At 40.9% G+C, this 20662-nt stretch overlaps 1 protein-coding gene across 6 annotated transcripts in view; it reads left to right on the forward strand.

Annotated features, from left to right (window-relative positions):
• The window catches only part of LOC106583657 (TOX high mobility group box family member 2), a 232898-nt gene extending 219506 nt beyond the window's left edge, over positions 1-13392 (forward strand). For all 6 annotated transcript variants that reach the window (XM_045705771.1, XM_045705769.1, XM_045705770.1 and 3 more), the window contains 3 exons: positions 159-557; positions 5469-5605; positions 11459-13392. In XM_045705771.1, the coding sequence (XP_045561727.1) occupies positions 159-557; positions 5469-5605; positions 11459-11501 (579 nt within the window). In that variant the 3' untranslated portion in view covers positions 11502-13392. The remainder of the gene's footprint in view (positions 1-158; positions 558-5468; positions 5606-11458) is intronic.
• Positions 13393-20662: the final 7270 nt, after the last annotated feature.

A 20662-nucleotide genomic window follows, 5' to 3' on the forward strand; every position in this document is an offset into this window, starting at 1 on the left:
GTTCTACCAATTTAGTGTATTAGTTGTGTAATGTATTGGGTAATATATTTGCATTGACATACCTGTATCTCACCAATATAAATTAGCTGTGTAATATATTGGGTAATACCTATTTTAACTGTCCTTTTTGTCCCTCTTGTCTTCCCCTCTGTCCTCAGACCTACAATGACCCTGTGGAGACGAAAAGTGTCCAGACGAGCCAGCCTTCCTCCCACATGATGCCCCCCAATCAACCCCTGTACAGCGTGCCACCCCAGCCCTCCTCCCCCTACAGTCTGGGGCCAGGAGGCTTCCCCCTGTCGGACCTGCAGAGCTACGCGGGGGCACCGCGTCACGCCCTTTCCCGGACCCTCAGCCAGTCTCAGATGCTGCCCAGCATTAGTGCCTCTCCCCCTTCCTCCTTCCAGATCAGCCCGCCCTTGCACCAACAGCTCTCCATGCACCAGAACTCCCTCCTCAACCAGCCAATCCGCATGCAGCACGGCCAGTCCCAGCCAATCATCTCCCACCAGATGGGACTCCAGGCTTCCCTTCACTCACCTCCTCCTGGCCAGCAGGTTAGTGTGACTCTGGGAGTGCCGATATCACCAGCATATATCATATCACCAAATTATATGAAGGAATAGTGGACATGCTCACTTTTCAGTAGGCTAGCGTGGAGAGTATGAACCATAGAGATCCTATTAAATTACTCATTCCTAATTCAAAACAACTTAGAACCGTTTGGTTCTCTGTAACCTTAGCAACTAGTTTGGATCAGCATTCCATTACCAATTCCATTATTAGCTAAAGAGTATGACTGGTCCAGAATCAGTTTTAAGTGTAGAACGTTGAGTAAAAAGAGTAGTGAAACAATGACGTGTGCAGGGTTGGATGGGGATACGGTTTAGTTCAGCAAACACAATTGTTACCACCAAAATAGCATCTGCTTCTTTTCGAAAAAATATTGTTAGCTCCGTGCTCCTCAGGGGCGATAGTTTTGATATGTATCGACTGCCTGTAAAATGAATGCTAAGCTTGATTTGATAACATTTTCTTGTTAACAAACTATAGTTTTGGCAAGTCGGTAAGGACATCTACTTTGTGCATGACACAAGTAATTTTTCCAACCATTGTTTACAGACAGATTATTTCACTTATATTTCACTGTATCACAATTCCCAGTGGGTCAGAAGTGTACATACACTCAATTAGTATTTGGTAGCATTGCCTTTAAATTGTTTAACTTGGGTCAAATGTTTCGGGTAGCCTTCCACAAGCTTCCCACAATAAATTGGGTGAATTTTGGCCCATTCCTCCTGACAGAGCTGGTGTAAGTGAGTCAGGTTTGTATTCCTCCTTGCTCGCACATGCTTTTTCTGTTCTGCCCACGAATGCTTTATAGGATTGAGGTCAGGGCTTTGTGATGGCCACTCCAATACCTTGACTTTGTTGTCCTTAAGCCATTTTGCCACAACTTTGGAAGTATGCTTGGGGTCATTGTCCTTTTGGAAGACCCATTTGCGGCCAAGCTTTAACTTCCTTACCGATGTCTTGAGATGTTGCTTCAATATATCCACATAATATTCCTTCCTCATGATGCCATCTATTTTGTGAAGTGCACCAGTCCCTCTTGCAGCAAAGCACCCCCACAACATGATGCTGCCACCCCCGTGCTTCATGGTTGGGATGGTGTTCTTCGGCTTGCAAGCCTCCCCCTTTTTCCTCCAAACATAACGATGGTAATTATGGCCAAACAGTTCTATTTTTGTTTCATCAGACTAGAGGACATTTCTCCAAAAAGTACGATCTTTGTCCCCATGTGCAGTTGCAAACCGTAGTCTGGCTTTTTATGGTGGTTTTGGAGCACTGGCTTCTTCCTTGCTGAGCGGCCTTTCAGGTTATGTCGATATAGGACTAGTTTTACTGTGGATATAGATACTTTTGTACCTGTTTCCTCCAGCATCTTCATAAGGTCCTTTGCTGTTGTTCTGGGATTGATTTGCACCTTTCGCACCAAAGTACATTCATCTCTAGGAGACAGAGCGCGTCTCCTTCCTGAGCGGTATGACGGCTGCGTCATCCCATGGTGTTTTTACTTGCGTACTATTGTTTGTACAGATGAACGTGGTACCTTCAGGCATTTAGAAATTGCTCCCAAGGATGAACCAGACTTGTGGAGGTCTACAATTTTCTTTTGATTTACCCATGATGTCAAGCAAAGAGGCACTGAGTTTGAAGGTATGCCTTGAAATACATCCACAGGTACACCTACTATTGACTGACATTATGTCAATTAGCCTATCAGAAGCTTCTAAAGCCATGACATAATTTTCTGGAATTTTCCAAGCTGTTTAAAGGCACAGTAAATTTAGTGTATGTAAACTTCTGAAATAATTTGTCTGTAACAATTGTTGGAAAAATTAATTGTGTCATGCACAAAGTAGATGTCCTAACCGACTTGCCAAAACTATAGTTTGTTAACAAGAAATTTGTGGAATGGTTGAAAAACGATTATAATGACTCCAACCTAAGTGTATGTAAACTTCCGACTTCAACTGTGTATACACTGGCAAGAAAAAGTATGTGAACCCTTTGGAATTACCTGGATTTCTGCATATATTTGTCATAATTCACATCATTGTACAAGCACAGTGTGCTTAAACTAATAACACACAACTTATTGTATTTTTCTTGTCTATATTGAATGCATTATTTAAATATTCACAGTGTAGGTTGTGAAAATTATGTGAACCCCTTGGCTAATGACTTCTCCAAAAGCTAATTGGAGTCAGGAATCAGATAACCTGGAGTCCAATCAATGAGATGAGATTGAAGATGTTGGTTGCCCTGCCCTATAAAAAACACTCACAAAATTTGAGTTTGCTATTCACAAGAAGCATTGCCTGATGTGAACCATGCCTCCAACAAATTTGATCTCAGAAGACCTAAGATTAAGAATTGTTGACTTGCTTAAAGCTGGAAAGGGTTACAAAAGTATCTCTGAAAATGTGATGTTCATCAGTCCACGGTAAGACAAATTGTCTATAAATAGAGAAAATTCAGCACTGTTGCTCTTCTCCCTAGGAGTGGCCGTCCTGCAAACATGACTGCAAGAGCACAGTGCAGAAAGTTCAATGAGGTTAAGAAGAATCCTAGAGTGTCAGCTAAAGACTTACAGAAATCTCTTGAACATGCTAACATCTCTGTTGACGAGTCTACGATACGTATAACACTAAACAAAAATGGTATTCATGGGAGGACACCACGGAAGAACCCATTGCTGTCCCAAAAAAACATTGCTGCACGTCTGAAGTTTGCAAAATAGCACCTGGATGTTCCACAGCGCTACTGGCAAAATATTCTGTGGACAGATTAAACTAAAATTGAGTTGTTTGGAAGTTACACACAACACTATGTGTGGAGAAAAAAGGCACTGCACACCAACATCAAAACCTCATCCCAACTGTAAAGTATGGTGGAGGGAGCGTCATGGTTTGGGACTGCTTTGCTGCTGCAAGGCCTGTACAGCTTGCTATCATCGACAGAAAAATGTATTCCTAAGTTTATCAACACATTTTGCAGGAGAATGTAAGGCTATCTGTCTGCCAATTGAAGCGCAACAGAAGTTGGGTGATGCAACAGGACAACGATCCAAAACACAGAAGTAAATCAATAACAGAATGGCTTCAACAGAAGAAAATACGCCTTCTGCAGTGGTCCAGTCAGAGTCGTGACCTCAACCCGATTGAGATGCTGTGGCATGACCTCAAGAGAGCGGTTCACACCAGACATCCCAAGAATATTGCTGAACTGAAACAGTTTTGTAAAGAGGAATGGTCCAAAATTCCTCCTGACCATTGTACAGGTCTGATCCACAACTACAGAAAACATTTGGTTGAGGTTATTGCTGCCAAAGGAGGGTCAACCAGTTATTAAATCCAGGGATTCACATACTTTTTCCACCCTGCACTGTGAATGTTTATATGATGTGTTCAATAAAGACAGGAAAACATTTAATTGTTTGTGTGTTATTAGTTTAAGCAGACTGTGTTTGTCTATTGTTGTGACTTAGATGAAGATCAGATCAAATTTTATGACCAATTTATGCAGAAATCCAGGTAATTGCAAAGGGTTCACATACTTGTTCTTGCCACTGTAGCTACAATACAATAGCATGATATCTGCTTTAGATGTAAGCAGCTCTAATCACATTCCCATTCCTCAGCTTTGCATCACAAGCATGTATACATTATACTCAGTAACTATCTCTCCCTTCCCCTCGTTACACTCTCTTGCTCTCTCTCTCCTATTAGTCTCTATCTCAACTTAAAATGTACATGTTATTGGCTCGCTTGAGGTACTATGCTGCCAAACCAATTAGCATTTAAACTCATCTAAAATAGAAATGTAGCAGAATTTGGCATTCAGGCCTTAAGTAAAGAGCAAGTCTCTCCCTCCTCCTGTTTCTTTCTCTCTCTCTCTTCCTATCTCTTTCCCTCTCTTCCTATGTCAATCCCTTCCCCCCCTCCTTCTGTCTCTCTCTACTCTCTCCATATGCCAGTATAAGTTGTCAGAGAACTAAGAACAACCAGCCTGGTCAGAGCAAAAATTGTTTAGTCCACCTGTGGTAAATTCAATTGATTGGACATGATTTGGAAAGGCACACACCTGTCTACATAATTTAAATAGGCAAGTCAGTTAAGAACAAATTGTTATTTACAATGACGCCTTACCCCGGCCAAACTGGGGTGGGGTGGCAGGTAGCCTAGTGGTTAGAGTGTTGGACTAGTAACCGAAAGGTTCCAAGATTGAATCCCCAAGCTGACAAGGTAAAAATCTGTCATTCTACCCCTGAACAAAGCAGTTAACCCACTGTTCCTAGGCCATCATTGAAAATAAGAATTTGTTCTTAACTGACTTGCCTAGTTAAATAAAGGTAAAATAAAAACCTGGACAGCGCTAGGCCAATTGTGCACTGCCCTATGGGGCTCCCAATCACATCCGGATGTGATGCAGCCTGGATTCAAACCAGGGACTGCAGTGATGCCTTTTGACCTGAGATGCAGTGCCTTAGACCGCTGCGCCACTCGTCTGAATACTTTCCGAATGCACTGTTCATGCTACAATTCATATTATTTTGTACGACCACTATTACATTGGTAATCCAACCTAACATAAAGTTACATATAATACTAAACGGAGTGGCACATATTTTAGTAATATATAATACGTTTTGCTCTGAGGCCAGGTTGGAATAACACATCAACTAAAAGCTGCAAAGCTAACACCATGACCCCTATGTTTTATTCATTTGTGGCTGGAATATCTCCCTTTCTCTCCCTTTCTCTCTGTCTCTCCCTCTCTCTCTTCCTCTCCCTCTCCATCCCCTCCCCCTGCATCTCTCTCTTGTTCTCCCCTCTCCATATGGCCAGTATACATTGTCAGAAACTTAAACTAATGCCATGGCCTCACTCTCTCTCCTATAGGGATTTTCCCACCTACAGTCAGAGTACCAGAAAAGTGTGGGTTCCCAGTCCCCAGGGGCCCCTAACCCTGGAGGGAGACAGAACCACGAGTGGGACAGTGAATACTGCGATCGGGAGTGTGGTGGCAACCACTGCAGGTGAGACAGCCCAGACCAGTATCGGCTTTGTATAGGAAACTATTTGTAATTCTATACTGTTTATACCTTAGAATGGGGACAGTTTTCTGGACCCAGAGTAAGGCTAGCTTGGGACTAAGAAACTATTTCAATGGAGATTTTCCATTCAGAATGATTATTTAGTCCAATACTTAATCTGTGTCCGATAAACTGGCAGAGATAGTATTATTCAATGCTATTTTAACAGTTCAAGTGAATGCCTTTGAGTACACAATTGTATTATTTAATGCTGTCTCAAATGTTTATTCAAAATGACCTTTGATACTACTGTTTGTGTCCTTGAATTGACTTTGTACCGTTTCAGTTCTCAATTTTGGCTCAGCTACACTAAGTGTCAATATGACAGCAGTCAAAAATAGTCAATTATTGTCAGCTCATGCTTACATCCAAATCATCTTGGCTCCTGGACTCTGTCCACACATTTCAAGGATGTGTTGAGACAATGACTTATCAATGACCCAAGCCCAGCTCAGATAATCCCTACCATTGTGTCGCTGAGTTGTAGTAATGCTGCAGCAAATGTACATTATCCCGTTGGGCGTTGGCAGTCACAATGTAAGTAACTTCATTATGTCCCTGTAACTGTCCTCTGTCGATCTTACAGCTATTTTACACAGTAATCATGTGCCTATGAACAAGAGTCACACTGTTAGCACTGAGGCAGTGTGTCCTAGTAGAAAGTCCACTGTGTGCAGCACCCTCTGCACTATCAGCTCAAACAGAAATAATATGTTCATGTCTACTTCTGACAAGCTTCCCAGTAAAGCAATTAAATAAATCAAGCATCGCAAAAAAGTGCTCAAAATAGCCCACATTAACATATGTAGCCTATGAAACAAGTTTCATGAAATCAATCTCTGAAACTCACTTAGATAATACCTTTGATGATACAGCGGTAGCAATACATGGCTATATTTTCTACAGAAATGTCAGAAATGCCACTGGGGGCGGTGTTGCGGCCCATATATATATATATATATATATATATATATATATATATATATATATATATGTATGTATGCAGCCTTTACATTCCTGTAAAGGTTAGAGAGAATCTCATGTTAAATACTGTTTAAGTAATATGGCTACCTACCTCACCTAAAGCCCATTCTTGTGGGAAGCTGCTATAGACCACCAAGTGCTAACAGTCAGTATCTTGATAATATGTGTGAAATGCTTGATAATGTACAGTATGTGATATCAACAGAGAGATATATTTCCTGGGTGACCTTAATATTGACTGGCTTTTATCAAGCTGCCCACTCAAGAAAAAGCTTCAAACTGTAACCAGTGCCTGAATCCTGGTTCAGCTTGTCAGTCAACCTACCAGGGTATTTACAAACTGCATAGGAGTGAAATCATCAACATGTATTGATCACATCTTTACTAATGTTGCAGAAATCTGCTTTAAACCTGTATCCAAATCCATTGGATGTAGTGATCACAATATAGTAGCCATATCTAAGTAAACCAAAGGCTGGGCCTAATATAGTGTATAAGAGGTCATTTAAGAATTTTTGTAAAGATTCCTAAGTTAATGATGAAAATAATATTTGCTGGTCTGTGGTGTGTAATGAGGAGCAACCAGATGCTGCACTTGACACATTAAGAAAATGACTATACAACTGCTATATCCCCGTGGATTGATAAGGGATTTAAAAATGTTGTGGTTGAGAGGGATGAGGAAAAATAAATGGCAAATAAGTCTGGCTGCACAACCAATTGGAAAACCTACTGTAAATTGAGAATTCATGTGACTAAACTGAATTAAAAGAATAAGAAACTATACTATGAAACAAAGATAAATGATATTAAGAATGATAGTAAAAAGCTTTGGAGCACATTAAATTCAATTTTGGGCAAAAAGGCAAACTCAGCTCCATCATTCATTGAATCAGATGGCTTACTCATCACAAAACCCACTGATATTGCCAACTACTTTAATTATTTTAATCGGCAAGATTAGCAAACTTAGGCATGACATACCAGCAACAAATGCCGACCCTACGCATCCAAGTATAACTGACCAAATTATGAAAGAAAAGCATTGTAATTTTGATTTACGAAAGTGAGTGTGGAAGAGGTAAATTTTTGTTGTTGTTGTCTATCAACAATGACAAGCCACATGGGTCTGACAACTTGTATGGAATATAGGATAATAGTGGATGATATTGCCATTCTTGTTTGCCATATCTTCAATCTAAGCCTACAAGAAAATGTGTGCCCTCAGACCTGAACGGAAGCAAAAGTCATTCCGCCACCCAAGAATAGTAAAGCCCCCTTTACTGGCTCAAATAGCTGACCAATCAGCCTGTTACCAACTGTTAGTAAACTTTTGGAAAAAATGGTGTTTGACCAGACAATGCTATTTCACAGTAAACAAATTGAAAACAGACTTTCAGCACGCTTATAGGGAAGGACATTCAACATGCATGGCACTTACACAAATGACTGATTTGTCTGACATTGTCAATCATAGTCTGCTGCTGGAACTTATGTGTTATGGCTTTAGACCCCTGCTATATTGTGGATGATGGAAGCCTCTCCAACATAATCCAGGTAGAATCAGGAATTCCCCAGGGCAGCTGTCTAGGCCCCTTACTTTTTTCAATCTTTACTAATGACCTGCCACTCTGCCACTGGCTCTGAGTAAAGCCTGTGCCACAAAGAGGGACTTTCAAAAATTACAATTGGCTCAGAACAGGGCAGCACGGCTGGCCCTTAAATATACACGTATCACTAACATTAATAACTTCATCACTAATTGTTTTTGTAAGTATTGACATACTGAATGCGCTGAGCTGTCTGTTTAACCTCTATGGGCTAGGCGGGACGAATTCGTCCCACCTACGTAACAGCCACTTGAAGCCTGTGGCGCGATTTTCAAAACCTTAAAAATCCTATTACTTCAATTTCTCAAACATATGACTATTTTACAGCTATTTAAAGACAAGACTCTCGTTAATCTAACCACACTGTCCGATTTCAAAAAGGCTTTACAACGAAAGCAAAACATTAGATTATGTCAGCAGAGTACCAAGCCAGAAATAATCAGACACCCATTTTTCAAGCTAGCATATAATGTCACAAAAACCCAGAAGACAGCTAAATGCAACACTAACCTTTGATGATCTTCATCAGATGACAACCCTAGGACATTATGTTATACAATACATGCATGTTTTGTTCAATCAAGTTCATATTTATATCAAAAACCAGCTTTTTACATTAGCATGTGACGTTCCGGGGAATTCGCTAACATTTTACTAAATTACTCACGATAAACGTTCACAAAAAGCATAACAATTATTTTAAGAATTATAGATACAGACCTCCTCTATGCACTCGATATGTCCGATTTTAAAATAGCTTTTTGGTGAAAGCACATTTTGCAATATTCTAAGTACATAGCCCAGGCATCACGGGCTAGCTATTTAGACACCCGGCAAGTTTAGCACTCACCATAATCATATTTACTATTATAAAAGTTTGATTACCTTTTGTTGTCTTCGTCAGAATGCACTCCCAGGACTGCTACTTCAATAACAAATGTTGGTTTGGTCCAAAATAATCCATCGTTATATCCGAATAGCGGCGTTTTGTTCGTGCGTCCCAGACACTATCCGAAATGGTAAATCAGGGTCGTGCGCATGGCGCAATTCGTGACAAAAAAATTCTAAATATTCCATTACCGTACTTCGAAGCATGTCAACCGCTGTTTAAAATCAATTTTTATGCCATTTTTCTCGTAGAAAAGCGATAATATTCCGACCGGGAATCTCCTTTTCGGCAAACAGAGGAAAAAATCACAAAGACGGGGGCGGTCAGGTCATGCGCCTAAGCCCAGACTCCCTTGATCGGCCACTTGAGAAAGGCGATAATGTGTTTCAGCCTGGGGCTGGGATGACGACATTCAGGTTTTTCCCGGGCTCTGAGCGCCTATGGACGACGTAGGAAGTGTCACGTTAGAGCAGAGATCCTTAGTAAACGATAGAGATGGCAAAGAAGTTCCAGAAATGCTCAGACAGGCTGTAAAGGAATCTCTCAGGTTTTGACCTGCCATTTGAGTTCTGTTATACTCACAGACACCATTCAAACAGTTTTAGAAACTTTAGGGTGTTTTCTATCCATATGTAATAAGTATATGCATATTCTAGTTACTGGGTAGGAGTGGTAACCAGATTAAATCGGGTATGTTTTTTATCCAGCCGTGTCAATACTGCCCCCTAGCCCTAACAGGTTAAACTACTAGCACACAGCTCGAACCCTCATGCATACCCCACAAGACATGCCACCAGATGTCTCATCATGTGAAGGGGGCACATGTGAAGGGGGCACATTAAAATGGATCGGTACAATAGACTGGCCCGCCCTGTTCTTCATTCACAATTGGTGATTACAGAATTATGCATTTGCTTCCCCTCGCTCATCAACTCATCCTCATTCTCCTCTTTTCTCCCAATCATAATTTACTTAATTTATTTCACCTGTTATTATATGTGTGAAATTAATTTCGGTAGAGTTTAGGTTCAGTTTCGAGGAAATTATCGGGGTTATTACCAGCTGGGTACTGCACTTTCAACTGTTGGAAGGAGGAGAGGCACAGACCCTACTGTTGGGTGAAGGAGGGGCACAGACCCTACTGTTGGGTGAAGGAGGGGCACAGACCCTACTGTTGGGTGAAGGATGGGCACAGAGCCTACTGTTGGGAGAAGGAGGGGCACAGACCCTACTGTTGGGAGGAGGAGGGGCACAGACCCTACTGTTGGGAGGAGGAGGGGCACAGACCCTACTGTTGGGAGAAGGAGGGGCACACACCCTACTGTTGGGAGAAGGAGGGGCACAGACCCTACTGTTGGGAGGAGGAGGGGCACAGACCCTACTGTTGGGAGGAGGAGGGGCACAGACCCTACTGTTGTTAGGAGGAGGGGCACAGACCCTACTGTTGGGTGAAGGACGGGCACAGACCCTACTGTTGGGAGAAGGAGGGGCACAGACCCTACTGTTGGGTGAAGGAGGGGCACAGACCCTACTGTTGGGAGGAGGAGGGGCACAGACCCTACTGTTGGGTGAAGGAGGGGCACAGACCCTACTGTTGGGAGGAGGAGGGGTACAGACCCTACTGTTGGGTGAAGGAGGGGCACAGACCCTACTGTTGGGAGGAGGAGGGGCACAGACCCTACTGTTGGGTGAAGGAGGGGCACAGACCCTACTGTTGGGTGAAGGAGGGGCACAGACCCTACTGTTGGGTGAAGGAGGGGCACAGACCCTACTGTTGGGAGGAGGAGGGGCACAGACCCTACTCTTGGGTGAAGGAGGGGCACAGACCCTACTGTTGGGTGAAGGACGGGCACAGACCCTACTGTTGGGAGAAGGAGGGGCAATGGAGCGAAACCGTTCAAAAACATGACATATCCTCCTAAAACTGGTTCTAACTCCAGTTCTGTTTGTGATATTAAGATGCTAACAACAATTTGTTATATAGATTTATTTAGGAAAAGTCAAGGACAGAGGGGGGCATGACTTAAAAAATGGCGGAGTATAAAAATAAATAAATAATGTGCAGTCAAAATGACTGCTTTAGCGGTTCTAGTGTTACCTGAATAGTTCTGTTAGGCACATCTGTTTGGAATGTACTCCAACAAACACATGGCATGCTTTATTCCTTCAATATTAGTTTTATAATTGTCCCTACTGTACTTCGAAGGGAAACTCTGTGTTTTATTTATTCCTTCTCTTCACACCCTCTCTCTCTCTTCTTGTTTTCCGATTCCTCCTTCTCTTCTCACCGTCTCCCTCTCTTCTTGTTTTCAGTGGCAGCATGATAGCCAGGGACAAGCCACTCTACCTCACTTGAAACGGGAGGTCGCCGTCGACAAGAAAAGACACCAGGGAGTCAGCCCTCAACATCCCCACATACACCACCTCCCCAACCCCCCAACCCACTCCTACCACCACCAACCACCACCCTTTTTTTGTCAATGTAATCTTTTCGGTTTTTAGAAAGATTTGTGCAAAGTTCCGATGACTACTAGCGATTTTCATTTTTTTTCTCTCAGCGTATTTCTTCTCCTGCCTGATTCTAGAGCTCTCATCTTTGTCTCAGAGTAAAGAAAAATTGAAGTACCATGAAAATAGCCCCCCTCAGGGACTAAACTGAGCTTTAATTGGAATAAAATGAGCAAAAACATTCTTGTTCTTTTCCTTCTTCTTCTTCTCATTGAATCATTTTTTTATTTCTTTTGTTTTCTTTTCTTGTTGTTGTTGTTTTTATTTCTTTCTCGCTTGCTACATTTTCTTTTGCCAATGACAGTCCCTGTACTGTAGGGAAAATACTTTTCTGGTAGGTTTCAGCACACAGGCCTTGATGTTACTGTTGCTTTGCTTTAGGGTCTGTGACTTATAATAATACAAAGTGACGGGGTGGGAAAGGATAATTACATTATTCAACCTTTTTTTAATGAAAGACCTGTGGAGGTTTACCAAGCTGTCACAGTGTGATTGTAAATATCACTTTGATCAAATTGGGAATTCGAAATCCAGATAGCTTTTCTTCTTCTTCTTTAGTATTACCTGTAAGTCATTGGTTTGTATTTCAAAGTGTATCTTGTGTGTGCGGTTGCCTGCCTGCATGTGTGTGGGAGTGTATGCGTGTGCTACTGTGCGTATGTGTACGCGTGTGCATTTGGGTGTGTCTGTGTGCATGTGAGTGTGTATGCGTGTGTGTGTGTTTTGTGAATTTTAACAGGCTGTGCAGGTGGATTTCAAAGAAGTACTTCACACACTCGATCTTGCATTAAATCTGTGCTCTCTGGTATGATTTTTCCAATAAAGTTACATCAAAAACACAATACAGAATCTGTGTCCTGCAGATCATTAAATGGAAAGAGAGAGAGAGAGAGATAGAGAGTGAGAGAGAAGAGAGTAGAAGCAAGAGAAAGAGAGAGAGAGAGAAAGAGAGAGTAGAAGCAAGAGAAAGAGAGAGAGAGAAAGAGAGAGTAGAAGCAAGAGAAAGAGAGAGAGAGAGAGAGAGAGAGAGAGAGAGAGAGAAAATGGGAATGAGGAAAAGCGAGACAGACATAGTGAACACTCGTGTTGCCTCAAAAATCATTGGCTACAGTCTTTGTTGATTAGATTTTTTTTATTCACCTGGTCGTGTAAATTGTCAATATTCACCCACTCAACATGAAGAGGGATCTAAAAAACGAACTATATGTGAATGAATACTTGACAGAAACATAGTAGTGGGTTTCAAGGTTTCCACTATCTTCTTAGGTGTTTTTGTTGTGTTGATCTCATCTTTAAGTTCTGTGAAAAATATGAATGCATTTGATGAGAAAGATGTTCTTATTTTCACTGTAGCATAATTTTTTTTTTGTTGTAATGGAAATATAATAACATTCAAGTTATATATATATAAGCCTGACAATTGTAGTTATTTTATTTGTAAAGCCGTTATTTTTATTTTGTAATTGTTATCAACATCTTTTTTTTTAAGTTGCCCATCAGCTATTTGACAGGTTTGCTATTTATGAAAGAACAAGAGTACATTTTTTGCTTCTTACAATGGATGTGCATTTTTATTCAAATTGTATTGTTTAACTTTTAGGTTTGATGATGATGAGGATTGCTTTGGTTTCTTCCTCTTTTTTCTGCTGGTTCTTTCTTTCCTTGCCAGTGACATCATTTTGTGTCACAATGCTTCTTTTATTTTAAGTCTCCATAATAAAAAAAAAGTGAAAAGTGAAGTGGGCTGCTACCGACTCTTTTTTTCCGACACAGAACATGTTATTTTCTTCCCTTCAGTCAAGTATCCAAATCTAAAACATCAGCCACTTAACACTTGGAAAATATCCTAAAACATAATATCACTCACTTCCTTTTATTCCAACCCAGAACATGTTTCCTATACTTAAATGTAGTCTCATGGCTGGACTCAAATCAAATACTATGGCTTTACTAATTAGCTTTTATCACTAAAGCTAACACCATCCCAATCTGAACGTTGTCCTCAATGTATCTCCACAACCATGAACAGATGCAGGAGTGAATTTGCTTTGCTGCTATGTGAAAGTGGTGGGGTGGTGGGCGGCAGAGATAAAGAGAACAGAGAAATACATGGCTTAAGGTACACAAACTCGGGCATCCATCCTAAATACAGATTTTACCCCCAATTGCACACAAGTCTTCCAGATAGACCCATACGGAAAAAAAATATAAATTTCGATATATTTAACTTCACATAAAATGTATTTCAAATACATGGACATACACTTGCATTTTTACTCAAATGCATGTAATGCCTGACAATTCCAGAAGTGCATGGCTACGACATCTAGTCTACAGGGTGGACAAAGTGGTTCCTAATTCCACATAGTTTGGCACTTCAGAAGATTCTTAGATCTTCTAGGCTGAGAGAGGCTGGACTGAGGGCTTGTAGGCCTGTTGTAAGGCAGGTCCTCACCAGACATCACCGGCAACAACGTCGGCTATGGGCACAAACCCATCTTCGCTGGACCAGACAGGACTGGCAAAAAGTGCCCTTCACTGACGAGTCGCGGTTTTGTCTCACCAGGGGTGATGGTCGGATTCGCGTTTATCGTCAAAGGAATGAGCGTTACACCGAGGCCTGTATTCTGGAGCGGGATCGATTTGGAGGTGGAGGGTCCGTCATGGTCTGGGGCGATGTGTCACAGCATCATCGGAATGAGCTTGTTGTCATTGCAGGCAATCTCAACGCTGTGCGTTACAGGGAAGACATCCTCCTCCCTCATGTGGTACCCTTCCTGCAGGCTCATCCTGACATGACCTTCCAGCATGACAATGCCACCAGCCACACTGCTCGTTCTGTGTATGATTTCCTCCAAGACAGGAATGTCAGTGATCTGCCATGGCCAGCGAAGAGCCCAGATCTCAATCCCATTGAGCACATCTGGGACTTGGTGGATCAGAGGGTGAGGGCTAGGGCCATTCCCCCCAGAAATGTCCGGGAACTTGCAGGTGCCTTGGTGGAAGAGTGGGGTAACATCTCACAGCAAGAACTGGCAAATCTGGTGCAGTACATGAGGAGGAGATGCACTGCAGTACTTAATGCAGCTGGTGGCCACACCAGATACTGACTGTTACTTTTGATTATGACACCCCCTTTGTTCAGGGACACATTATTCCATTTCTGTTAGTCACATATCTGTGGAACTTGTTCAGTTTATGTCTCAGTTGTTGAATCTTGTAATGTTCATACAAATATTTACACGTGTTAAGTTTGCTGAAAAGAAACGCAGTTGACAGTAAGAGCTTTTTTTAAAGAGCACATGTTCAACATCATAAAAAAAACATGTTTTCCCATCTCAAAAGATTTTATTAATTACTAAAGTTAGTGCCTCTCTTCAGCTTAATTAATAATGAAAAAATGTAGTGCATTTTTAAATATTACCTTTATTTAACTAGGCAAGTCAATGAAGAACAAATTCTTATTTACAATGACACCGGCACGACGCTGGGCCAATTGTGTGCCGCACTATGGGACTCCCAATCACGATACATCCTGGATTCAAACCAGGGTGTCTGTAGCGATACCTCTAACGCTGAGATGCAGTGCCTAAGACCACTGTGTCACTCATGATGGATGTAGATGGAGTCATCACATGAGCGATAGTGTAACATGTTGGTTAGTCATTTTTGTAGACATTTAAATGTATTTAAATGCATTTTAGTGCTTTTGGTATGTGTCAAGTACAATAAAATAGATTTTGACAAAATATATTGTAGCTGCAGCCTCCCGTTAGAGAGTTTGGAGGAGTGGTTTGTTGGAGGCGTGGCCTTGGGTTAGCTCTCTTTGGGCCACCCACTGGCGAAAGTGTAATGCCAGAATCAAGGAATCAAGAATCATGCAAGAATCATGCCCAAACTGGCATCTGCGAAATACTGTAGATGCTGGGTACTTTCTCCTTTGAGTCAAGTGTGGGAGAGATAATTACATGTAACGCTCCTGAAAACCCTGAGCAGGTGACGGATAATGAAATGTAATCTGAAGAAGAAGAACCTGCGCCATTAAGTGAGGGGAAGGCTTCCGAGCCTCACCAATGATCAGGAAAATGTCAGAAGTGACTCTGGCCAAGTGGGAGTATGACTCGTGGACAAAGTGGGTCCATGCCTTTTGACCGATCCGTTTGTGGTATCAGGCTGGGTGAAGTTTATTGGGTTTTTTGTGATATACTGTACATTTGACCTACATTTGTATATACACTCTAAATACATTCCGTAATATATGTACTGTATATTGTACTGTATTTAAAATGTGAAATATATATACATTTTTTTAAATATCCTAAAAAAATGTATTAGAAAATATATTTTTGGATGTATTTTTTTTTCATATGGAGAGAAGAGAGGGACATGTCACTACCGCTCCATTTGATGTTTTATTAATTTGTGCAGACAGCCACGTTGGACTGTTTCTTTGTGTCTGTGTGAGTGTGTCCATATGTGCGTGCGTGAACACAAATGTGTTGGAAGGTGGGGGTGATTGCTCCTCTGTGTTGAATGTTGAAATAGACATTATTGTCCCTTTCTTTGCAATCACAATGCCCTTCTTTTATGTGACAGTTTCTCAACCTTGATGCTCACTATTCTCCATGGACATTCTGGCAGTCATTGTTTAAACCAAACAGCAAATACTGAGCTTCTAGCCTTAATTTGATCATTTTGTCAGGTCCTGTTATCCAATCCTCCTTCACAAAGTCAAACTAGCAAGGGAAAAGTCAAATTAAACCTTCCGTTTGTAGTAAAATAAGTCATTGTAAAGAGTCAAAACACTTGTATTCATACAATTAAAAGAGCTACAGTTTTCCATATCAAGTACACATGGACCTGGGCCTGTATTCACAGGGAACCTTAATCTGTGTCGGGGAAACCAGCCCAAAGAGAATCAATAGGAGTGCTCATCTAGGATAAGACTTGCCTTTTAAATCATATTGAATAAGAGGGAGATCTGATCCTAGATCAGCACTCCTACTTTGAGACGCTTTATGAATATTGTTAATTAGCCATCTCTAGCACATTAGAGGCTGCTGCCTTATACACATAGACTTGAAATCACTGGCCACTTTAATAAATGAAACACTAGTCACTTTAATAATGTTTACATATTTTGCAATACTTATCTCATATGTATATACTGTATTCTATTCTATTCTACTGTATTTTAGTCTATGCCGCTCTGACATTGCGCACCCAAATATTTATATATTCTTAATTCCTTTACTTTAGATTGTGTGTATTGTTAGATATTACTTGTAAGATATTACTGCCCTGTTGGAGCTAGAAACACAAGCATTTCGCAACACCCACATTAACATCTGCTAAACATGTGTATGTAACAAATAAAATTGTATTTGATTATTTATTTTTTGATTGATAGTTACAATAGGTGAGTTAGTTTCTCTGTTTGTCTGTTGAGATTGGTAGTGTTGAGCTGTATGGTGTCCATATTAGGACATACATGCGTTGTTAAAGCAGGTACAGGGGTGTGACATTTGAGGTGGACACAGTGTGCTGGACTTTCTGGCCTTGGTTTTGAGATGTCAACATGGAGACAACAACGGAAACTGTTTGATCAGAACGGAAACTTTTTCCACCACGATGGAGGCCTTTCTCATTGTGATGCAACGTGCACAACTTTAACCCACTTTTTTCTCACAAACATGTTTTTAATTCATTTTTTACTTCCTCTGTTGTGGTTTCCTAATGTACCAACTCTGGTTTACAAATCAACATTTTTAGCTCAACCGACCACATGAGATGGTGCCTAGCTAGTGAGCCACAGTAGAGAGTTAGAGAGTAGATGGTCAGTGTTAGGTGTGGCCTTCAAAGTCACAAGGCCACCTGACTAAAAAAGTTGAAACTTTGGTTCTGTGGCAGAGCAAGAACAGGAAATGTATGCAGTTTTGACAAGAACAGGGTTTCACTTTGTGTTCACTTCTTCTGTTTGGGGTTTGGAGATTCAACAGTAGAAAATGTTTCCAAAAAGAGCTACTTGCATTTCTACAGAGTAATCCAGCGAGAGAGAATCATGTAAATGTTCTATGTCAGGATGTAGTTGTCATGAAGCTAATATTTTTGTAGGAATGCAGCTATTACAGTAAAATGACCAGGCTGCAAAAAATATGTCTAGTTATCATAGAGCAAATGTTATATGTATTATAACATGCATAATATCAGACATGGCACTTTGATGTGTATTTATTTTATTCCATCATAACAATAATGGCAAATATCTAATCAGTTTTACCATACAGCTTATTTTTCCAACCCACTGTCAAGTTCACTGTAAATAAGTGAATATGTACAGTATTGTCATGGTTGTCGTAGGGATTGGACCAAAACGCAGCGGGAACGTGTATACTCATCTTCTTTCTTTATTGAAGAAGGAAAACAAAAATAAACACGTATACAAAAACAACGACGAAACAGTCCTGTAAGGCTACTAGGCTATACAAAGAACAACTACCCACAAAAATCCATGAAAAAAACACCCCTACTAAATAGGGCCTTCAATTAGAGGCAACGAGGAACAGCTGCATCCAATTGAAGGTCAAAACAATAAACTAGACATAGAAATAGAAAAAATAGAAAATAGAAAAACAAAACATAGAACACAACCCAAAAACCCCGACAACACAAAACAAACACACCCCTGCCACATCCTGACTAAACTACAATAACAAATAACCCCTTATACTGGTCAGGACGTGACAAGTATTGTGACAGAATTCTCTAAGAAGGTGCCATGTTTAAAATGCTAAATCCCCCTAAGAGAGATTCTGAAACTTCAAGTGAGACTGAACTTCTCTCTATGACTGGTCACTCACAAGAGCAATGTGCTTGAATATTACCGTTGCTTTTGAATTACCATATCACCACCCCTTCAGAATCTCTTTAAGATATGCTGTAGATAATGTTACCTCCTACAATGTACATTCGGAGAGAAAGAATTGCAGCTTGCTCTCGAACCCCCTAAAGTCGATCTGTTTTTTGTTGCATCTCAATCCACCACATCCGCCGATGTCACACTTTTGCATCTGAGGTGAAAGAGCGCTGTTTATCAGACTATGAGACATCCCGCAAATCGGTCTTTTCACAAAATCGTATGTATTGTCCGAACGGTTTGGCCTAAAAACTATTATGACCTCTCTATTGAAAGATGAGACTCTCACGAACACGTTGGTGTTCAGCGGATCTGCCAACTTCTGTCTGTATTGTTCGAACAGTTTGGGCTACACTTTCCTCTGTGGAAAGGTGAGACTCTCACAAACACATACAATACCAACCAAAAGTTTGGACACACCTACTCATTCAAGGGTTTTTCATTATTTTTACTATTTTCTACATTGTAGAATAATAGTGAAGACATCAAAACTATGAAATAACACATATGGAATCATGTAGTATCCAAAAAAGTGTTAAACAAATCAAAATATATTTGAGATTTTAGATTCTTCAAAGTAGCCACCCTTTGCCTTGATGACAGCTTTGCACACGCTAGGCATTCTCTCAACCAGCTTCATGAGGAATGCTTTTCCAACTGTCTTGAAGGAGTTCCCATATAGGCTGAGCACTTGTTGGCTGCTTTTCCTTCACTCTGCGGTCCAACTCGTTCCAAACCATCTCAATTGGGTTGAAGTCGGGTGATTTTGGAGGCCAGGTCATCTGATGCAGCACTCCATCACTCTCCTTCTTGGTGAAATAGCCCTTACACAGCCTAGAGGTGTGTTTTGGGTCAATGTCCTGTTGAAAACAAATGAAAGTCCCACTAAGTGCAAACCAGATGGGATGGCGTATTGCTGCAGAAGGCTGTGGTAGCCATGCTAGTGAAATTGCCTTAAATTCCAAATAAATCCCTGACAGTATAACCAGCAAAGCACCCCCACACCATCACACCTCCTCCTCCATGCTTCTCTGTGTCTCACAAAGACACAGCGGTTGCAACCAAAAATCTCAAATTTGGACTCATCAGACCAACGGACAGATTTCCACCGGTCTAATGTCCATTGCTCGTGTTTCTTGGCCCAAGCAAGTCTCTTCTTCTCATTGGTGTCCTTTAGTAGTTGTTTCTTTGCATCAATTTGACCTTGAAGGCCTGATTCACGCAGTCTCCTCTAAACAATTAATGTTGAGATGTATCTGTTACTTGAACTCTGTGAAGCATTTATTTGGGCTGCAATCTGAGGTGCAGTTAACTCTAATGAACTTATCCTCTGCAGCAGAGGTAACTCTAGGTCTTCCTTTCCTGTGGCGGTCCTCATGAGAGCCAGTTTCATCATAGCGCTTGATGGTTTTTGCGACTGCACTTGAAGAAACTTTCAAAGTTCCTAAAATTTTCCGGATTGACTAACCTTCATGTCTCAAAGTAATGATGGACTGTCGTTTCTCTTTGCTTACTTGAGCTGTTCTTGAAATAATATGGCTATCTTCTGTATACCACCCTTACCTTGTCACAACACAACTGATTGGCTCAAATTCATTAAGGACAAAAATTCCACAAATTAACTTTTAGCAAGGCACACCTGTTAATTGAAATGCATTCCAGGTGACTACCTCATGAAGCTGTTTGAGAGAATGACAAGAATGTGCAAAGCTGTCATCAAGGCAAAGGGTAGCTACTTTGAAGAATCTCAAATATAAAATATATTTTGATTTGTTTAACACTTTTTTGGTTACTACATGATTTCATATGTGTTATTTCATAGTTTTGATGTCTTCACTTTTATTCTACAATGTAGAAAATAGTAAAAATAAAGAAAAACCCTGTAATGAGTAGGTGTGTCAAAACTTTTGACTGATACTGTACATGTTGGTTGTTATGCTCTAGGACGCCCACAGGCCTCACAGGCCTCGTCTGAAGGTTCCCCCTGTACCAGTTGAAAACATTTATGGAAGTACGCAGTATATGGAAACTGTTTAGTGCCAAAAATAAGGGGTTAAATACATTTTTTATATATATAGAAATATTAAATGTTT

Source organism: Salmo salar, chromosome ssa22 (genome assembly GCF_905237065.1).
Source record: "Salmo salar chromosome ssa22, Ssal_v3.1, whole genome shotgun sequence".
NCBI lineage: Eukaryota > Metazoa > Chordata > Actinopteri > Salmoniformes > Salmonidae > Salmo > Salmo salar.